The following is a 19,375-nucleotide window of genomic DNA, read 5'->3' on the forward strand; positions in this document are numbered from 1 at the left end:
TGTCTACTTCCACTTGTACCGCCAATGACGTTGTCTACTTCCACTTGTACCGCCAATGACGTTGTCTACTTCCCCCTGTACCGTCAACGACGTTGTCTACTTCCCCCTGTACCGTCAACAACGTTGTCTACTTCCACTTGTACCGCCAACGACGTTGTCTACTTCCACTTGTACCGCCAACGACGTTGTCTACTTCCCCCTGTACCGTCAACGACGTTGTCTACTTCCACTTGTACCGCCAACGACGTTGTCTACTTCCCCCTGTACCGTCAACGACGTTGTCTACTTCCACTTGTACCGCCAACGACGTCGTCTACTTCCCCCTGTACCGCCAACGACGTTGTCTACTTCCCCCTGTACCGCCAACGACGTTGTCTACTTCCCCCTGTACCGCCAACGACGTTGTCTACTTCCCCCGTACCGCCAACGACGTGGTCTACTTCCACTTGTACCGCCAACGACGTTGTCTACTTCCACTTGTACCGCCAACGACGTTGTCTACTTCCACTTGTACCGCCAACGACGTTGTCTACTTCCCCCTGTACCGCCAACGACGTTGTCTACTTCCACTTGTACCGCCAACGACGTTGTCTACTTCCCCCTGTACCGCCAACGACGTTGTCTACTTCCCCCTGTACCGCCAACGACGTTGTCTACTTCCCCCTGTACCGCCAACGACGTTGTCTACTTCCCCCTGTACCGCCAACGACGTCATCTACTTCCCCCTGTACCGTCAACAACGTTGTCTACTTCCACTTGTACCGCCAACGACGTCGTCTACTTCCACTTTCGTTTCCATTTCATTTTATGGTATTTACACTTTACACTGTTTTCATACTCTGTACGACAACAACTCCCCTCGTAATAAATAAAGTCTTATCTAAACTGCCACTTCAACAACTAAATGTTGTAACGTTGAAATATTTCCACTCAAGTTAGAAATATTCAAACATTTCAACCACAGAGAGGAGGAAGTACTTTATACTGAAGTATCAGCTTCACAATACACTCAAGGGACCACAAGTACTGATGATGCATCAATGATATATATCACATGGGACAAGTAGAAAAGTAGCAGATAATTAAAAGTACCTCAAAATAAGTACTTATATACAGTACTTAGTTATTGTACAGTTTATTTTACAGTATAATGTAATTATTGATCCTATGATTCCGAGCTGCAGTATTTAGCCGGATGAGATGAACACACACAAGCATCAGAACTGTGATAACATGGAATGAGTTAGAGTCAGTTCCTCTTTCTCTGAAACCAGATGTTTATCAGCAGGGGTCTGTCTAACTACTGAAGCAGCACTCACTCACACCTATAACACACAGACACACCTATGACACAGACACAGTTAGCTCATACTGACATTACGTAGCGGTTATTATTGCTAACACCAGCTAGCTAGCTCGCGGCTGTGAAGTTATCTAGTCCCAGTAAATAGCCGGGTCCCTGATGTTGTAACGTAAACCTGACCGCTGAGCTAACCGCTAAGGTTAGCGCTCTCTTCTGCGCAGATCACTTCTGCGCACTTTCACAGAACATCTAGTTAGCATGCTAACACCAGCTCTCTCTCACGCGACCGTTGTTGACAGCAGAACGTCATCACCAAAGTCCCTTTTAAAACCTCCACATTTAACGCGTCACTGATTACGAGCAAAGATGAATTAAAGTTTGAAACATTTCCAGGATTCCACAGAATCAAGTGTTGAATTCAGGATGTAACGTTACACACTTCTTACGAAGGTACACTAATAATACACAACTTCTACATCACTTCACATCCTGACGCTACGTCGGTGGAGGAACATTATTGGAATGAAACAGCTTAAAAAGTGAATTCCTGATTGTTTGATTAGTTAGAGTGCATTAATGTCCATCAGACAACACCTCAAACACGATGTTTCTGTTTATATGTCGTGGGTTACACGCATAGTTGGCGTGTTTCTGAACGCAGTTTGGTGTGTTTCAGGTCTTACCTGCCGTGTCGCTGACGACCTCCCCCCTCGTTTCTGTCTCCCCTCTCGCGCGCTGGTTTCTCTTCCGCCTCGACGTGTCGGTTCCCGGTCTGCAGGTGTTCGTCTCGTCGCTTTGCACCGGAGGTCCGCTCCGCTGCTGGATGCGCATTTGCGCACTTGTGACAGGGAGCAGCACTCTTCTTCTTCTACGTCTACCTCCTCTGCGATCTTCTTCTTCTTCTTTTAAGTTGTATGGCGGATGGCAAACAGCTTCCAGGTGCATTACCGCCACCTACTGGTCTGGAGTGTGGTCCAGAGTAACCTATCCCCCTACAAAACAAAACAAAAAAGAGTTCTATCATTTCGGTGACTTAAATTATTAGACTCAATCCTGTTTCTTTCACGTATTGAGTACATTTCCTGCCGGTTAATGCATCTTTTAGGTTTATTTCCTCAACTCCCAGCCTTCTCTGTCTCGCTCGAGTGTGAATTTCTGGCAATAACATGTGATATGATTTATAGATTCTGGTATTTGGCAGTGCTCACATCGTCCTGCTGGGTGTTTATTTATTAGTTGCATTGTTTTGTTCAGCCTTGTGTGTCCAATCCTCAGTCTGGTTAATGTGTTTTCTTCTGTGGTGCTTCTTCTCCCTTTGCTGACTTCTCTCTGAACAGCATACCCCGGAATCGGAATCAGAATCAGAACCATTTATTGCCAAGAAAGTTTGCACCTACAAGGAATTTGTCGTGGCGGGAGGTGCGTAACATTTAACAATAAACAATGACATTAAACTATCAACAATCAACACAGTGCAAGAAATAGAAACATTAAAATGTACAATAAAATATAGAATAAAGTGCACAACAAAACAGATAACAGGACTGTAAAACAAGTGAAGTGTAAGTGAAATGTTAAAAGTGATGAGTGTGTTTAAATAGAGAAACAGGGATGTGCAGGGGGGAGACCAGAAGGAGATGTCCTCGGGTTGACAGAGTCAGTGGGGGACCCGGGCTTTGTTAATGAGCCCGACTGCGGACGGGAAGAAACTGTTTGTGTGGTCTTGGTCCTGATGGACCGCAGCCTCCTGCCAGATGGAAGGGGCACAAACAGTTCATGTCCAGGGTGAGAGGGGTCGGCTACAATCTTTCGTGCTCGCTTCAGGGTCCTTGAAGCGAACAGGTCCTGGAGGGACGGCAGATTGCAGCCAATCACCTCTCAGCAGAATGATGCGCTGCAGTCGGCCCTTGTCCTTGGCAGTGGCTGCAGCGTACCAGACTATGATGGAAGAGCAGAGGATGGACTCAATGATGGCTGTGTAGAAATGCACCATCATTGTCTTTGGCAGGTTGAATTTCTTCAGCTGCCTCAGGAAGTACATCCTCTGCTGAGCCTTCTTCGTGATGGAGCTGATGTTGAGCTCCCACTTGAGGTCCTGGGATATGATGGAGCCCAGGAAACGGAAGGACTCCACCACGTCGATGGGGGAGTCACACAGGGCGATAGGGGGAGTCACACAGAGTGATAGGGGCTGGTGGGGCTGCATTCTTCCTGAAATCCACAACCATCTCCACTGTCTTTAGAGCGTTGAGCTCTAGGTTGTTCAGACCGCACCAGGTTCCCAGATGGTCAGTCTCCCACCTGTAGGCAGACTCATCCCCACCAGAGATGAGTCCAATGAGGGTGGTGTCATCCGCGAACTTCAGGAGCTTGACGGACTGGTGACTGGAGGTGCAGCTGTTGGTGTACAGGGAGAAGAGCAGAGGGGAAAGCACGCAGCCTTGGGGGGAACCGGTGCTGAGGGTCCGGGAGGCTGAGACGTGCTTTCCCAGCTTCACGTGCTGCTTCCTGTCAGACAGGAAGTCTGTGATCCACTTGCAGGTGGAGTCGGGCACCTGCAGCTGGGAGAGCTTGTCCTGCAGCAGAGACGGGATAATGGTGTTGAAAGTAGAGCTGAAGTCCACAAACAGGATCCTGGCGTAGGTTCCTGGGGAGTCCAGATGCTGGAGGATGAAATGAAGGGCCATGTTGACTGCCTCATCTACAGATCTGTTGGCTCTGTAGTGGAACTGCAGGGGGTCCAGGAGTGGGTCGGTGAGGGTTTTTAGGGACAGGACAAGGCGTCCAAAAGACTTCATGACCACAGAGGTCAGGGCGATGGGCCTGTAGTCATTAAGTCCTGTGATCCTTGTTTTTTGGGGACAGGGATGATGGTGGAGACCTTGAAGCAGGCTGGTACGTGGCATGTCTCCAGGGAGGTGTTGAAGATGTCTGTGAACACCGGAGACAGCTGGTCAGCACAATGCTTCAGGGTGGAGGGGGAGACCAAGTCTGGGCCGGCTGCTTTGTGGGGGTTCTGTTTTTTAAAGAGCCTGTTGACGTCACTCTCCAGAATAGAATCAGAATCAGAATCAGCTTTATTGGCCATGTGTGCTTACGCATACATGGAATTTGTCTCCGGTTTCCACTCCGCTCTCAATGTACAAACACAAATTTACACTAAACAAGAAATATATGGATAAAGAATAAAAAAAGGGCAGCAACAAAGAGTAGAACGGATGTAGGTATAGACATTTAGCAATAATATAAGTATAAATATATATCCAAGAGAAAAAGTGTATATATATATATATATACATGTGAACATCAACCTATATACAATGGCATGAGTTGTAAGTGGTGGCAATAGTGTAGTATAACCTATTTATTGTTCATGAGAGTGATGGCCAGTGGAAAGAAGCTGTTCCTGTGTCTGGTGGTCTTGGCGTACAGAGCCCTGTAGCGCCTACCAGAGGGGAGGAGTTGGAACAGCTTGTGTCCAGGGTGTGAAGGGTCTGCAGTGATCTTTCAGCCCGTTTACTGACTCTGGAGGTGAACAAGTCCAGGATGGAGGGCAGGCTGGGACCAACACCCCAATGCAGGGCAGGCTGGAACCAACACCCCAATGCCCTCCTCCTTCTCTCTGGGGACTTTAATCATGCCCCTCCGTCCTCCACTCTGCCCACATTCACCCAGTATGTCAAATGCCACACCAGAGACAATAAAACACTGGACCTTCTTTATGCCAACACCAAGGAGGCATACATATCATCACCTCTCCCTCCCCTGGGCAGATCTGACCACAACCTGGTGCACCTCCTGCCTGTGTACACAACTCTTGCACAGAAGCAGCCAGCTGTGACCCGCACAGTTAGACGATGGACCGATGCAGCCGAGGAGGCTCTGAAGGACTGTTTTGAGACAGCTGTGTGGGAGGTATTCAGTGATGCCCATGGGGAAGACATCGACGGCGACTGCGTCACGGACTATATTAACTTCTGTGTTGAGAACACCGTACCCACCAGGACTGTACGGTGTTTCTCAAATGGCAAACCCTGGATCTCTCTGGAGATAAAGGCCCTCCTCAAGGAGAAGAAGAGGGTTTTTAGATCTGGCAACAAAGAGGAGCTGAGGACTGTGCAGAGGGAGCTGAAGATGAAGATCAGGGAGGGGAAAGATGTCTACAGGATGAAGATGGAGGACCAGCTGCAGCAGAATAACAAAGTCGGGGTCTGGAAGGGCCTCAAGGCGATTTCTGGGTTCAAGGGGCCCAACTAACAGCCTGAGGGGGACAAAAAGTGGGTGAATGAGCTGAACTTATTTTTTAACAGATTTGACCAGCCATCCACCCCTCCCCCACCCAGACCTCCCTGCTGCTGCAACCCCCATCATCTGCATCCCCTGTGGATTATTACCCCCCCCTCCCCCTCCACCTCCCCCCTTCCCACAGCACTCGGCTCCACTCCACACCTCTCATACTCAGCACTCTACGACCAGCAACCCACCCCCACTCCAACACACAGCACCCCACCCCCCAGCGTGTCCCTCAACCAAGTGAGGAAGGAACTGAGGGGGATCAAGGCGAGGAAGGCCACGGGTCCAGACGGCATCAGCTCAAGGCTCCTCAAATCCTGCGCAGACCAGCTGTGCGGGATAGCGGAGCACGTATTCAACTTGAGCTTGAGGCTGGGGAAAGTACCACAGCTATGGAAGACATCCTGCGTGGTACCGGTACCAAAGAACCTGCGGCCCAAGGACCTCAACAGCTACAGGCCGGTGGCGTTGACATCCCACCTGATGAAGACCCTGGAGAGGCTGGTCCTTGCCCATCTCCGCCCTCTGGTGAGTTCATCCCTGGACCCACTTCAGTTCGCCTACCAGTCCGGCATCGGGGTGGATGACGCCGTCATCTTCCTGCTGCAGAGATGCCTCTCTCACCTGGAAAAGGCTGGAAGCACTGTGAGAGTCATGTTCTACGACTTCTCCAGTGCCTTCAACACCATCCAGCCTGTGCTTCTGAGGGACAAGCTGGAGCAGACCGGGGTGGACCACCACCTCACTGCATGGATCCTGGACTACCTCACCAACCGTCCACAGTATGTGCAGATACGAGAGTGTGAGTCAGATCGGGTGTCCTGCAGCACAGGGGCCCCACAGGGAACCGTTCTGGATCCATTCCTCTTCTCCATTTACACCTCGGACTTCAAACATAACTCTGCCAACTGCCACCTGCAAAAGTTCTCTGACGACTCTGCAATCGTCGGCCTCATCTCCGCCGATGATGACAGAGAATACAGGGAACTAAACCAGGACTTTTTAGGATGGTGCCAGCGGAACCGCCTCCACATCAACTCCAGCAAGACCAAGGAGCTGGTGGTGGACTTCCGCCAGGGTAAACGCCCTCCTCCGACACCGGTGAGCATCCAGGGACTGGACATTGAGGTCGTGAAGTCGTATAAGTACCTGGGTGTTCACTTGAACAATAAACTGGACTGGACTGACCACGCTCACGCTCTTTATAAAAAAGGACAGAGCAGACTCTTTCTGCTGAGGAGACTGAGGTCTTTTGGGTGCAGGGAGCACTCCTGAAGACCTTCTTCGACTCCGTGGTGGCATCAGCCATCTTCTATGGAGTGGTCTTCTGGAGCAGCAGCATCGCGGCAGCTGACAGGAGGAGACTGGACAAACTGGTGAGGAAGGCCAGCAGCGTGCTGGGGTGTCCACTGGATACTGTGGAGGTGGTGGGAGACTGGAGGATGATGGCGAAGCTCTCATCCCTGATGAGCCACGCCTCCCACCCCATGCAGGACACTGTGGCAGCTCTGCACAGCTCCTTCAGTCACCGGCTGATTCGTTTAAGTATTCTCTTATATTTTTATTCCGTCTGTATATTCTGTATATACTGGTATATTTAATATTCTTCTTCTTTACTGTCTTATTTTATTACTATTTTACTGTTTACTGTTTAGTTTAGTTATATTACTTGATTTGTATCTTTTATTTTATTTACTTGTGAGCAATGCTGCTGTAATCCTGTAATTTCCCCACTGAGGGACAACTAAAGGATTATCTTATTTTATCTTATCTTATGATCCTCTCCGCAGACCTAACAATCCGTTGCAGTCTGTTTCTGTCCTGTTTGGTGGCCGATCCAAACCACACAGTGATGGAAGAACAGAGAACAGACTGGATGATGGCTGAGTAGAAAAGAATCAGCAGCTCCTGAGGCAGGTTGAACTTCCTGAGCTGGCGCATAAAGTACAACCTCTGCTGGGCCTTTTTCCTGATGTTGGGAGCCCACTTCAGGTCCCGGGAGATTGTGGATCCCAGAAACTTGAAGGTCTCCACAGCAGACACAGTGGTGTTGTGTATGGTGAGGGTGGCAGTGTTGGGGGGCTCCTCCTGAAGTCCACTGTCATCTCCACAGTGTTGAGCTTGTTCAGCTCCAGGTTGTTCTGACCACACCAGAGGACCAGCCGTTCAGCCTCCCGTCTGTATGCAGACTCATCACCGTCCCTGATGAGGCCGATGACCGTTGTGTCGTCTGTGAACTTCAGGAGTTTGACCATTGGGTCCTCTGAGGTGCAGTCGTTGGTGTAGAGGGAGAAGAGCAGTGGGGAGAGACCACATCCCTGGGGGGTCCAGTGCTGATGGTCCGGGTGCTGGATGTGATTTTTCCCAGCCTCACCTGCTGCGTCCTGTCAGTCAGGAAGTTTGTGATCCACTGACAGGTGGAGGCTGGCACAGTGAGCTGGGAGAGTTTGGATTGGAGTATTGCTGGGATGATGGTGTTGAACGCGGAGCTGAAGTCCACAAACAGAACCCTTGCATATGTCTCTGGGGAGTCGAGGTGTTGCAGCATGTAATGCAGACCCATGTTGACTGCATCATCCACCGACCTGTTTGCACGGTAGGCAAACTGCAGGGGATCCAGCAGGGGTCCTGTGATGTTCTTCAGGTGGGTCAACACCAGTCTTTCAAAGGATTTCATGACCACAGACGTCAGGGCGACGGGCCTGTAGTCATTTAATTATGTGATGGAGGATTTCTTGGGGACCGGGATGATCTTGGAGCATTTGAAGCAGGAGGGGACTTCACACAGCTCCAGTGATCGGTTGAAGGTCTTTGTGAAGATGGGGGCCAGCTGGTCAGCACAGACTTTCAGGCAGGAGGGTGACACACCGTCTGGGCCTGGTGCCTTCCTGATCTTCTGTCTGTGAAAGAGCCGACTCACATCCTCTTCACAGATCCTCAGTGCCGGTGGGGGGTCGGTTGGGAGAGATGAGGAGGCAGGGGGTGTAGATGGTTGTTTGATGGGGCAGGTGGGGGGGGGGGTGAGGGTAGGCTTATCAAACCTGCAGGAGAAGGCATTCAGGTCGTCAGCCAGTTGGTGATTGGCCTCAGTGGGGGGGGGATGGTCTCCTGTAGTTGGTGAGTACTTCCAGGCCTCTCCAAACTGACGAGGGGTCGTTGGCTGAAAACTTGTTCTTCAGCTTTTCAGTGTAGCTTCTCTTAGCTGCCCTGATCTCCCTCGTCAATGTGTTTCTGGCCTGGTTGTACAGGATCCTGTCCCCACTTCTGTAGGCCTCCTCCTTGGCCCGACGAAGCTGCCTGAGTTTCTCAGTAAACCAGGTTTATTGTTGTTGAACGTGCAGTCTTCACCACGTGCGGTCTTCACCACAGGCTTTGTCGATTTTAATTTCTGCCTGTAGGTCGGGAGAAGATGGGGCAGGTACCTCTCCAGACAGAAGCAGAGTCATTGGCTGAGAGCTGATGTTGCAGTTTCTCAGAGTACAGTTGTTTAGCATCTCTCACCGCCTTGCTAAACCTGTACTTTGACTCTTTATACAAGTCCTTGTCCCCACTCCTAAGAGCCTGATCTTTCTGCAGCCTTAGCTGTCTGAGTTCTGCTGTAAACCAGGGTTTGTCATTGTTGTAACTCACCCTGGTGTTGGAACACAGCTGTCCTCACAGAAGCTGATATATGAAGTCACAGCCTCTGTGTACTCATCCAGACTGTTGGTAGCAGTCCTGAAGACATCCCAGTCTGTGCAGTCCAAACACGCTCGAAGGTCCTCCAGAGCTTCACTGGTCCACTTCTTGAATTTCCTCACCACAGGTTTGCAGAGCTTTAATTTCTGCCTGTAGGCAGGGATCAGATGGACCATGACGTGGTCAGAGAGTCCCAGTGCAGAACAGGGGACGGCGTGATATGCCCCGCTGACTGTGGTGTAGCAGTGGTCTAGAATGTTCTCCTCTCTGGTAGGGCATTTAATGAACTGTCTGTATTTAGTGAGTTCATGGCTGAGGTTTCCTTTGTTGAAGTCACCAAGGACAATAACTAGAGAGTCCGGGTTGGTCCGCTCCACACACCGTATCTGATCGGCGAGTGTCCGCTGTGCATCCTGCACGTTGCTCTGCGGCGGCATGTAAACACCGATCAGAATGAATGAAGCGAACTCACGAGGGGAGTAAAAGGGTTTGCAGTTTATAATGAAGGGTTCCAGATCAGGAGAACAGTGCTGTAGAATCACTGACACATCGTTGCACCAGCCACTGTTGGTGTAAACACAGATTCCCCCACCCTTCAATTTGCCAGAGAGCTCCGTGTTGCGGTCCGCTCTGAACAGCTGGAAGCCCGCCAGCTGGAGCACGGAGTCCGGTATCGATCCACAGAGCCAGGTCTCAGTGAAGCACAAAACGGAGGATGTAGAGAAGTCTCTGTCTTTCCCCACCAGAAGCTGAAGTTCGTCCAGTTTGTTGCACAGTGAGAGAAATATGCCCGGCAGCAGTGTGCGGAATCCACATTGGCTAAGGTGAGAGCACCTTTGATGAGAATATCCAGTAATTCTACAGAAGTTAAAAGAAAAGTTGGAAGTAAGTCCGCTGGAGTTGTTCCCCTGATGTTTACGAGCTCATCTCTGGTGAAAGAGCTCCGGGTATCGCAGCAGAAAACAGTATTTACAACAAAAACAACACAAAACAATGAGCACCAACACACCGAGACAGGCATAGACGGCGCCATCTTGAGTAAATTACAGATGTCTTCCTGTGTCTCCTACATCCTAACTGTGATGCCATTCCTTCACAATGTTTCTTTTGATTAATGATTTAGCTTCTGCTTTGCTGAGTAGCATGTCTGTGGGGCTCCGGCAAGTAGCGGTCATCCAGGATTCATAGAACCGTAGTTACATTCGTAACTTTCGTTCTATTTCATCCTTACTGACCGCCAGAGGCAGTGCTTCACACTGGATGACTTATACCAAAAGAGTCACGAGGAAGCACAGTAACTACCTCTTATAGCTCCGGCAGAGAAAATTGGCCAAAGAACCCTCCCCAGTGGGTGAGGGGTGGCAACGTTAACTCTGTAGTGTTTGGTGAATGTGCTCGGTGATGCCCATGAGGCCGCAGCACATATATCCTCCACAGGCACACCACTCAGGCTTGCCCTTGGTGTGGAGACAATCTTGGTAGTGACCCTTCACCCCGGATGGCCGAGCGCAGCCGCTCGCCTTGTATGTATAGGCAATGGCCTCCACTATCCAGTGGGACAGGTGCTGTTTTTTTTCATTTTTAAAAGGAGCACAGCCCTTCTTAGGCTCACCATAACTGACAATGCAGGCGGTGGCTTCCACATAAGCTCTGAGGGCCCACACTGGGCACAGCAGCCTTGACCTCTCCTCTCCCAATGGGGGGGGGGGTCAACTTTGCCAGCTGGATAGGCCGGTTTATATGTGAACGTATCCACACCCTTGGGAGAAACACTGCATTAGGCCAGAAAGTGACACCCAAGCCATCTGAGTTCCAACTCAGACATGATTCTTCCACTGATAGGGCATGCAGCTCGCCCCCACATTGAGCTGAATTGACGGCAAGGAGAAAACCGTCTTGCCGATAGCCATCTCGGCTCCGCCTGTGCCAGGGGTTCAAAATTAGACAAGCATAAGGTGTCCAGTACCAAGGGTAGGTCCCATGCCGGGGAGACCGGTCCTTATCCAGGAGGGACTGTAGAAACTCAGTACAGCAGGCACGGGGTGCTGTACTGGGACCTTGTTCTGAGCCGCACACCAGTCGGAGAACAGCTTCCACCTGTTTCTTGTACTGCAGGCAGGTAGACCGCGCGCACTGGCAGTCAGAATAGTCAGCCAGACTGGTTCTATGCAGCCACTCAGCATCCGGTCAGGCCCTCCCGTGACCCATAGTTGAAGGCGACAGGGATTGGAATGCCAAATCCGACCTTCTAGTTGCGACAGGAGATCCCCCTGTTGGGGAAGAACTCTGACAAGCTTGTAGCAAAATCAAAGGGAATGGTGGAAAGGAATAAAGAAGATAATCTGGCTACGTGTGAGCCAGGGCATCTTGACCCAGAGGGCTGGTCCTCTCCGTCAAGGAGACCCACTGGGGGCAGTGGGTCGACACGTCTGGATGCAGCCGCCACTCTCACGGTGGCGGCTTGTGACGGAACAGGAAAACCACAACCTGGTTTCGTTCTCCTGGTGGGTACATTGCCCACAGGCTGGTCAGGCGAGGGGCCTCCCAAGTCAGAAGGCCACGGTGATCCCCGTAGCAACTTCTGCAGATCTGGTGCCCCCTTGATAGTTTATGGGAAATCACAGCAGCGGTGTTGTCCAACCGGACAAGCCCATGCTCTCCCTTCAAATATGGAAGGAAGTGCTTGAGCGCTAGCTCTAGAACCTGGACCTGCCCCTGCGGTCTTTCAGCAGACAACTGCACCCAGGCTGTCCTGTTCCGTCACACTGCACCCCGCCTTGAGAGGCAGGTATCTGTTGTGACAATCTCCTGGTGGAATGGAACCGAGCCCGGTGGGCTCGGTTCCTGGGACACTGTTTGCCAGATATGCACTCCCTCCATGGGGATAGTGAATAGGCACTGTTTCGATAATATTATTGCCCTGTATCTGTGCCACTTGGCATCCAAGTGAAGGCTGTTCAGCCATCTGCAAACCCAAGGGAACGACAGTTGAGGCAGCTGTCAGTTTACCCAATAGTCGGAGAAAAGGATGTAGGGCAACCGTCTGCCCCCTCGGAAGAGGGAGAGGTTGTGGGGGTTGTTGGCCACATGCTGGGGCGACAGACAGGCTCTCATAGGGCCACACTAATGAAGGTTATGCTCTGAGAAGGGCTCAGGTAGCTCCTCTCCATGTTCACCTTGAGGCCCACCGGGCCACGTGAGAGAAGGCGAGCAGTGTCCTGTGGCGCCTGAAGCCGGGATGGCGCCTAGGTCAACCAGTCGTCTAAGTACGGCAGTATGTTCACGCCCTGCGATTGCAGGGGGAAAGGACAGCAGTAACACACTGTGAACACCCATGGGGAGATGGGAGAGTCCGAATGGAAGCACCTAGGACTGAAAGTTGTGGTGATGCACCATGGGAACATGGGAATAGGCGTTGATAGACGTGAACCACTCTCCCTTGGAAATCCGCTGATGGGAGAAAGAACCCCGACAGCCGGCCTGGAGACATCTCCTGGCACCCCTGCCGGGGGGACGGGGACGTAAGTAGGGTTGTATAGGTAGCGGTCCGGCCTCTCAGCAGGACGCCGAGGCCTGTTGCGGCTACTAGGGTAAGCTGGAGGCTGAGAAAACGGCCTTGTGGGGCCAAAGTGGGACCCCTAGGTCTGGGGGTGCAGGCATGTCCCTGCAAAGACCAGAGAACTGCTGCCTGGTCTGGCTAGCTCTAACAGTCCGCTGAAGCACCTGTATAGCAGCTGACTCGAACAGCTCACCAGGTTCCACTGGGACAGTACAGAGGGTCCTCCTACATGTCTCAGATAGGGGTGACTGCGCCAGCCAAACCTGGCGGCGAGTCTGAACCAGGGTGGACATCATACATCCACATTCCCTCGGCATGAGCGCAAACGCCTGCAATGAAGCATCACTGAGCAGAAGCGTCGAAGTAGCCCGCTGCAGAGAATCTGCGAGGGAAAGCATGAGGTGGGAGAGGGAGTTGTCGATACGGTGCACAGCGCTGCTGTGTCATAAGCCCTGGATAGCAGGTCATCTTTGACCCGACATTGGGTCGACGGCACCTGGCATCGGGCCTCAGAGTCTCCTCAGGGGAAACTATGATGGACGCAATAGTCGTCTAACTGGCTGGCATACGTGCAAGGCCAGATTTGCCACCTCCTGCATGGTCTGATGTAAGGCGGGAGAGAGCCCTGGTGTCTCCACCATGCACGCAACTCCCTCAGATATTCCTCGGAGGGAGGAACAGAAAAGGTGGTGAGGGCGGGAAGGCGCCTGAAGAAGGCACTCACAGGTGGATGTTCCAGCTGCTGTGTATACCAGGCGTGCAAGCGCCATACAAATGACCAGGGTAGGTTGGGCTGGATTCAGCTGCCCTGACAGGGGGAGGTAGACCTCACGCATCAGGTGTTCCACTTCGGCCAGCCTAGCAGACCGTACTGCTCAAGGCGTGATGACGCAGGTCCTGCCTGGGTTCTCCGAGAGGCCCTGCCTCAGAAGCTCGAGGCTAGGGCAAGAGGTCAGGGCTGTCCTCAGGCTGAAGAGGAGCTATACAGGTCCTACAGCCGGGAGAGTTTAACATGGCCGCGATTCTGGTGGAACCCTTGTCCCACTAGTTGATGCGGAATTCCAAATCAGTCTGAGCGGGAGCGCTCTGCTGAATGTTGAGAGAACAGGCAGGGGGCAGTCAGTGGAGAGTGATCCTTCGGACACTCTTCACTTGGCCAGCCGCTGCGGATATTGGTGACCCACCAGTTAGCCTGAGCGAGAGCACTCTGCCACTGTGGAAACAGGTCAGGCAAAGTCCCTATAGTGAGAGGGGAGCGAGGACACTCTCTTCACTAAGCTAGTTGGTGCCGATATTGGTGTCCCACCAGTTATCTTGAGCGAGAGCACTCTGCTACTGTAAAAAACGGACAAAAAAGAACACAGTCCGTACAGTGAGAGGGGAGCGAGGACACTCTCTTCACTAAGATAGTTGCTGCAGATATTGGTGTCCCACCAGTTAGCTTGAGCGAGAGCACTCTGCCACTGTGGAAACAGGTCAGGCAAAGTCCTTATAGTGAGAGGGGCGAGGACACTCTCTTCACTAGGATAGTTGCTGCAGATATTGGTGCCCCCGCCAGCTAGCTTGAGCGAGAGCACTCTGCTACTGTGAAAACGGACAAAAAAGAACACAGTCCTTACAGTGAGAGGGGAGCGAGGACACTCTCTTCACTAAGATAGTTGCTGTAACTCTTGGTGTGCTACCAGTTAGCCTGAGCGAGGGCACTCTGCTAACTGATATCCGCGACTGATATGGCCATAATGTTTACAACAATCAATGGACACAATCAGAGTATTAGCTTAGTCTAGTTAGCCGGAGCGAAACGCTCTGCTAACTGATATGGCGTAATGTTTACAGCAATCAATGGACACAATCCAGCATTAACTTAGTCTCGACAGCCGTAATGCGTAAAAACATCAATGGGCACAACCTCAATGTTGATTTAGTATAACTAGCATTCACCGAGTTAGCCTGAGCGAGCACACTCTGCTAACTGTGATAGTTGTAATGCTACAAAGTTGATGGCCACAGCCCCAGTATCAGCTTTGTTTAGCTAGCTTCCCACTGAGTTAACCTGAGCGGGGATGCTCTGTTAACTGTGACGGCTGTAAGGTTTACAAAGTTGATGGACGCAGTCCCAGCTAGCATCTCACTAAATTAGCCTGAGTGAAGACACTGCTAACTGCGAATTACGTCAGATGTAAAGATTAAATCTCCATGGACACAACGCCAATGCCGATCTAGTGTCTCACCAAGTTTGCCTGAGCAGGAACACTCTGCTAACTGTGATAGCCGTAACACTGTGAAGGGCGGGCCGACAGCGTAATTCTATGCTCTCGTTAGCGCGCCACTCGATTAACTAGAGCGGAAGCGCTCTGCCAACCGTGGAACAAACAACTGTTATAGAAAACAATGTTAATCGATCTTACCGATTGCTGTCATCACGACTTAGCTGGCCCTTATCAGACTGGTGACGACCGATGATAGGGGCGTCCACCAGTCCGGGGCTCGATGTCCGAACGGCGAACACACCGTTCCCTCCGAAGAGGGACAGCTCGTCGCAGCCTTTGGAGGGCGAGAGAACCGCAACTCCGACCGGTGGTCACAAGGCTACAGTGACGAGCTCTAATATGTCTTGATCGTAGACACATCCTTGTTTATGCTACCATGGTAGCTAACCTGCGTCGCGAGAAGATGAAAAAGGACTGAGCTCAGGATGACACCGGAACTTATAGATGACGGGGGTCATCCGAGGTCACACGTGACTTTGTTGATATAAATATTCGACCTGCGCATGCGCGAGACGGAAGATATCCAGTGTTAAGCACTGCCTCTGGCGGTCAGTAAGGATGAAATAAAAATGTTTTTCCTGACAGAGACCTGACATTTAATAAAGCTAAGTTTAATGTGGTTAAAGCTTTATTTGCCCAATTTATTTGGACAGGCTGACGAGGAATGTATGCTAAGTTTGATAAGTTTGCAGGTTTACTATTGTTTCTTCGCAGCCTCACCTTTCTTTTTCTATAAACTTGCAGGACAGGAATTGAGACGGCTAGCTACATACGGGCCTCGACCTTTCCCGGAGAGAGTCATTGGTGTCATTAGCCTTGTAGCCTGGACCCAGAAGATATCAATTATTGCCTTTATCAGGTAGGGGAGACAGAGGATGGTTGTGGAGTGGAGGTGGGGGACGGGCAGGGCTCTTTAACTTCGCCGATTGTGTCAAAACTGGCTGAGGACTTGGAGCGAGTTTTGGGGGTGGGGCTGGAGCTGTACGTCGAGGAGTGTGTTTGGTTCCAGCAATGACCAGCTCTTTCATGTGGTCAGTGAACTCCAGGTGGGGGGAGGATGGGGAGAGTGAGAGAGAGGAAAGGGACCTGGATGGAGTTTGGGGGGTGGAGGTAGGTGCAGGGTGGGGAAAGTGGGAGATCGGAGGCGGTCCCTGATGATGAGGTTGGAGACTCCTCTTTTTGGCTGTCGCTAGGCGGGGGCATCCTTCCCGTAAGGTCTCCATGGCGATGCTGTGTGGTTATCTCTTGTTTAGACTCCTCTTATGTCTTATAGGAAGTTAGGATTTTATTTAGGAACAGACGGGTGAGAAAAATAGGTTAGAGGTAAACAGTTTTACCCCTGACTTGTTCAGGCAAACTCCATGCGCTGCAAAAAGATGTCTGCGCTCCCAGAAAAGGTAGAAATTGTTGATAAAATGTACTGAATGGTCAGCACATGCAGTTGACAGCCATCTGTTCAGTGCAAACAGCCTGCTGAATCCTTCATCTCCTCCTCTGACTGGTGGGAGAGGGCCACTGATGAACACCTCAGCCTTGACAGAGCTGACTGTGTTTAACAGATCAATAAAGTCTCGCTTCAGAACTTCAGACTGTTGTTTCACAATATCACAGCTTCCTGTATGCACGATGATGTTTTTCACCGTGGGATGGTCAGCCACAATGTCCAGGATTTTGTCTCTCATGTCAGAGACCATATCTTTCGGAAAGCAGAGTATTTTGGTGTTCTTGCTGCACAGTTTTCTGACATCTTTTACAGCATAGTCACCAACAATCAGAGTCTCAGGCCCAGTCACTAGCTTTGCCTGCGGCCTTTTCTCACATTTACTCTCAGTTCTTACCCCGCTTTGAGGAGATAGCTGCTTATCCAGGTCATCAGATGGAGATTTAGGATCCTGCGACAATGGAGCAAATCTGTTTAGAAGTTGTATGCTTGGTTGTTGTGGAGGTGTTTTGCAGGTTTTACTTTCCTTAGCTGTCCTTGGCTTTGTCCGTCTGGGTGCAGGGGTTGAGGAGGAGTTCTGCCCGTGTGCTAGTGCAGGCCAGCCAGTCGCATCACAAATCTCAGGGCGCTGGGCTCTGCCTGTTAGTCGTCCTCCCACATATTTTCTCTTCGGCTTTGCACCGAGAGAGTTCCAGGGAGGACGACCATTTGAAGATTCATTATCTGCTCTCTCCTCCTGTTTCTTGGTAGGCCTGGTTGTGCTAGTTAGCTGTGTCTTAGCTTGTGTTTGTCCAGTGTTTTGAGTCCATGGTAGAGTGGTATCATTCCCACACAGTCCATTTACCGCCACGTTTACTTCTAGTCGGTGGATTTCTGTTTCCAAGACTGCAATCTTCTGTAGGAGTTTGTAGTCGTCGTCCGTGGAGAAGGGAGGCATCTTGCTGCCACTTAGCTTTAGCTTAGCTGCTAGTTAGCATTAGCTAACAACCCAAATAGTTCGACGACTTTCTGGATTTGTCTTCACTCAAACGTTGGAGAGTGATATATGTGATATATCTGGCAAAATTAAGCAAGAAAATGCAAGAAGAAGCAAGCAGCAAAGCGCCTGCACTCTCTCATGCAACATGCAGTCTGTTGTGGTCAGTGCACTGGACTCCTGTAGTCTGCTGGGGGAGCAGCATTGGAGCCGGAGACACCAACAGACTTAACAAACTAGTTAAGAAGGCCGGCTCCATCATTGGCTGCAAACAAGACAATCTGGAATAGGTGGTGGAGAGGACACTGAAGAAACTATGATCCATGTTGGATAACCCGGACCACCCTCTCCACCACCTCCTGCAGGGACAGAGGAGCACTTTCTCCAACAGACTCATGCAGCTCCGCTGTCACAAGGACAGATTCAGGAAAACATTCCTGCCCTCTGCCATTAGACTTTATAATAAAACAGCTCGGGCCAGATCGTCGTCCTTCACATGACTACAACGCTACACGGCTGTTGCTTGTTGTTGGTGATCCTGGCTCTACTGTCCAGGTTGTTTAGTTTAGTTCACTAGTTGCTAATTTAATTAATACCACTATATTCATGGTATATACTGTGCATTTCTATTTCTATTCTAGCTTATTTTTTATTAATCTATTCCTTCAATTCAATATCTGCTCTGTTATTTTATTGTACTGTAGATATTGTGCATTCCATATGTTGTATTTTACTCTGTAAATTGCTGCTGCTACAAACGAATTTCCCCCTGGGGATGAATAAAGTTTACATCTATCTATCTATCTGTCGATGCATTACTGCATCACAGTGGATGAAGGATGTTAAAGGCTCACCTGTAGTCCCCCCCCCCCACACACAGGTGAGCTCACTGCTGCTGCTCTTTACAATGGTTAAATATGGTATCGTGTATTTCCAGCAGCAGCGACCTCCAGCGGCTGAACGTTAGACTGCAGTTTATCATTAGAGCGTCGTAACCATAGTTACACAGTAAATACACTAAAACATGACGTCATCACTTCATCATTACATTAATGTTGATAAAACGTGTGATTTTAATCCCGGAACGTTCTGAGCGGAGGATTTTTCAGGCGGAACAAAGGATTTTATTTTGAAACGCTTGACCGGAAGTCACCTCTCCGTCTGTTTTTTTCCGGCGGCGGATTGTCCGTTACTCTCCGGTTCATTACGGTGGTTTAACGGCGTTAACACATTCATGGAGGAAACGTGAGACAGCAACCGGAGAGGAAGAGGAGGAGGAGGAGGAGAACTTTTCCCGCCGTAAGAGAATTTACGTGTGGGTGTGTGTGTGTGTGTGTCAGAGTGTGTGCGCGTGTGTGTGTGTGTGTGAGTGAGTGTGTGTTGTGGTCTTTTGTTACCATGGTGAAACTTCTTCATTTATGTGGTACTTGTACTTCATTATTTAGTTTTCAGCTGTAGGAAGAAGTATTTAGAAGTTGTACTCATGTATAAGTTGTAATATCACAGTGTAGAAATACTCTGTTACAAGTACAAAAGTATAAGCATCAAAATATACTTAAAGTACCAGAAGTACTCTTGATGCAGACTAATATACACATGAATATTATATGTGTATTTCCTGTACAAGTGCTTTGTGATGGAGGAGGCGGAGCTTAACCACTACGTCTCGCAGCTGAAGGGGGAGTTCGACAGCTGTGACACGACGGCCACCGGCTTCCTGGACCGAGACGAGCTGACGGAGCTCTGCAGGAAACTGCAGCTGGACGCTCACCTGGTGGTGGACACGCTGCTGGGAGGAGGCTGCTACAACAGGGTAACTGGTGCTGGTAATGGTCACTGTTACTAGTTACTGGTA

At 50.4% G+C, this 19,375-nt stretch overlaps 2 protein-coding genes across 3 annotated transcripts in view; one reads left to right on the forward strand and one right to left on the reverse strand.

Moving 5' to 3' along the window:
* The window catches only part of cul9 (cullin 9), a 40,849-nt gene extending 38,732 nt beyond the window's left edge, over positions 1–2,117 (reverse strand). For both annotated transcript variants that reach the window (XM_079280507.1, XM_079280506.1), the window contains exon 1: positions 1,987–2,117. The gene's annotated coding sequence lies outside the window, so the exon portion shown is untranslated. The remainder of the gene's footprint in view (positions 1–1,986) is intronic.
* A 16,661-nt stretch (positions 2,118–18,778) lies between these two features.
* Positions 18,779–19,375, forward strand: part of LOC306785641 (ninein-like protein) — a gene marked incomplete at its 3' end in the record, with an annotated part of 31,900 nt that continues 31,303 nt past the window's right edge. Inside the window, exons 1-2 of the mRNA XM_079280099.1 lie at positions 18,779–18,819; positions 19,148–19,333. Of these exons, the coding sequence (XP_079136225.1) occupies positions 19,157–19,333 (177 nt within the window). The 5' untranslated portion in view covers positions 18,779–18,819; positions 19,148–19,156. The remainder of the gene's footprint in view (positions 18,820–19,147; positions 19,334–19,375) is intronic.

This window comes from Melanostigma gelatinosum (genome assembly GCF_949748355.1).
Source record: "Melanostigma gelatinosum genome assembly, chromosome: 12".
Lineage (NCBI taxonomy): Eukaryota > Metazoa > Chordata > Actinopteri > Perciformes > Zoarcidae > Melanostigma > Melanostigma gelatinosum.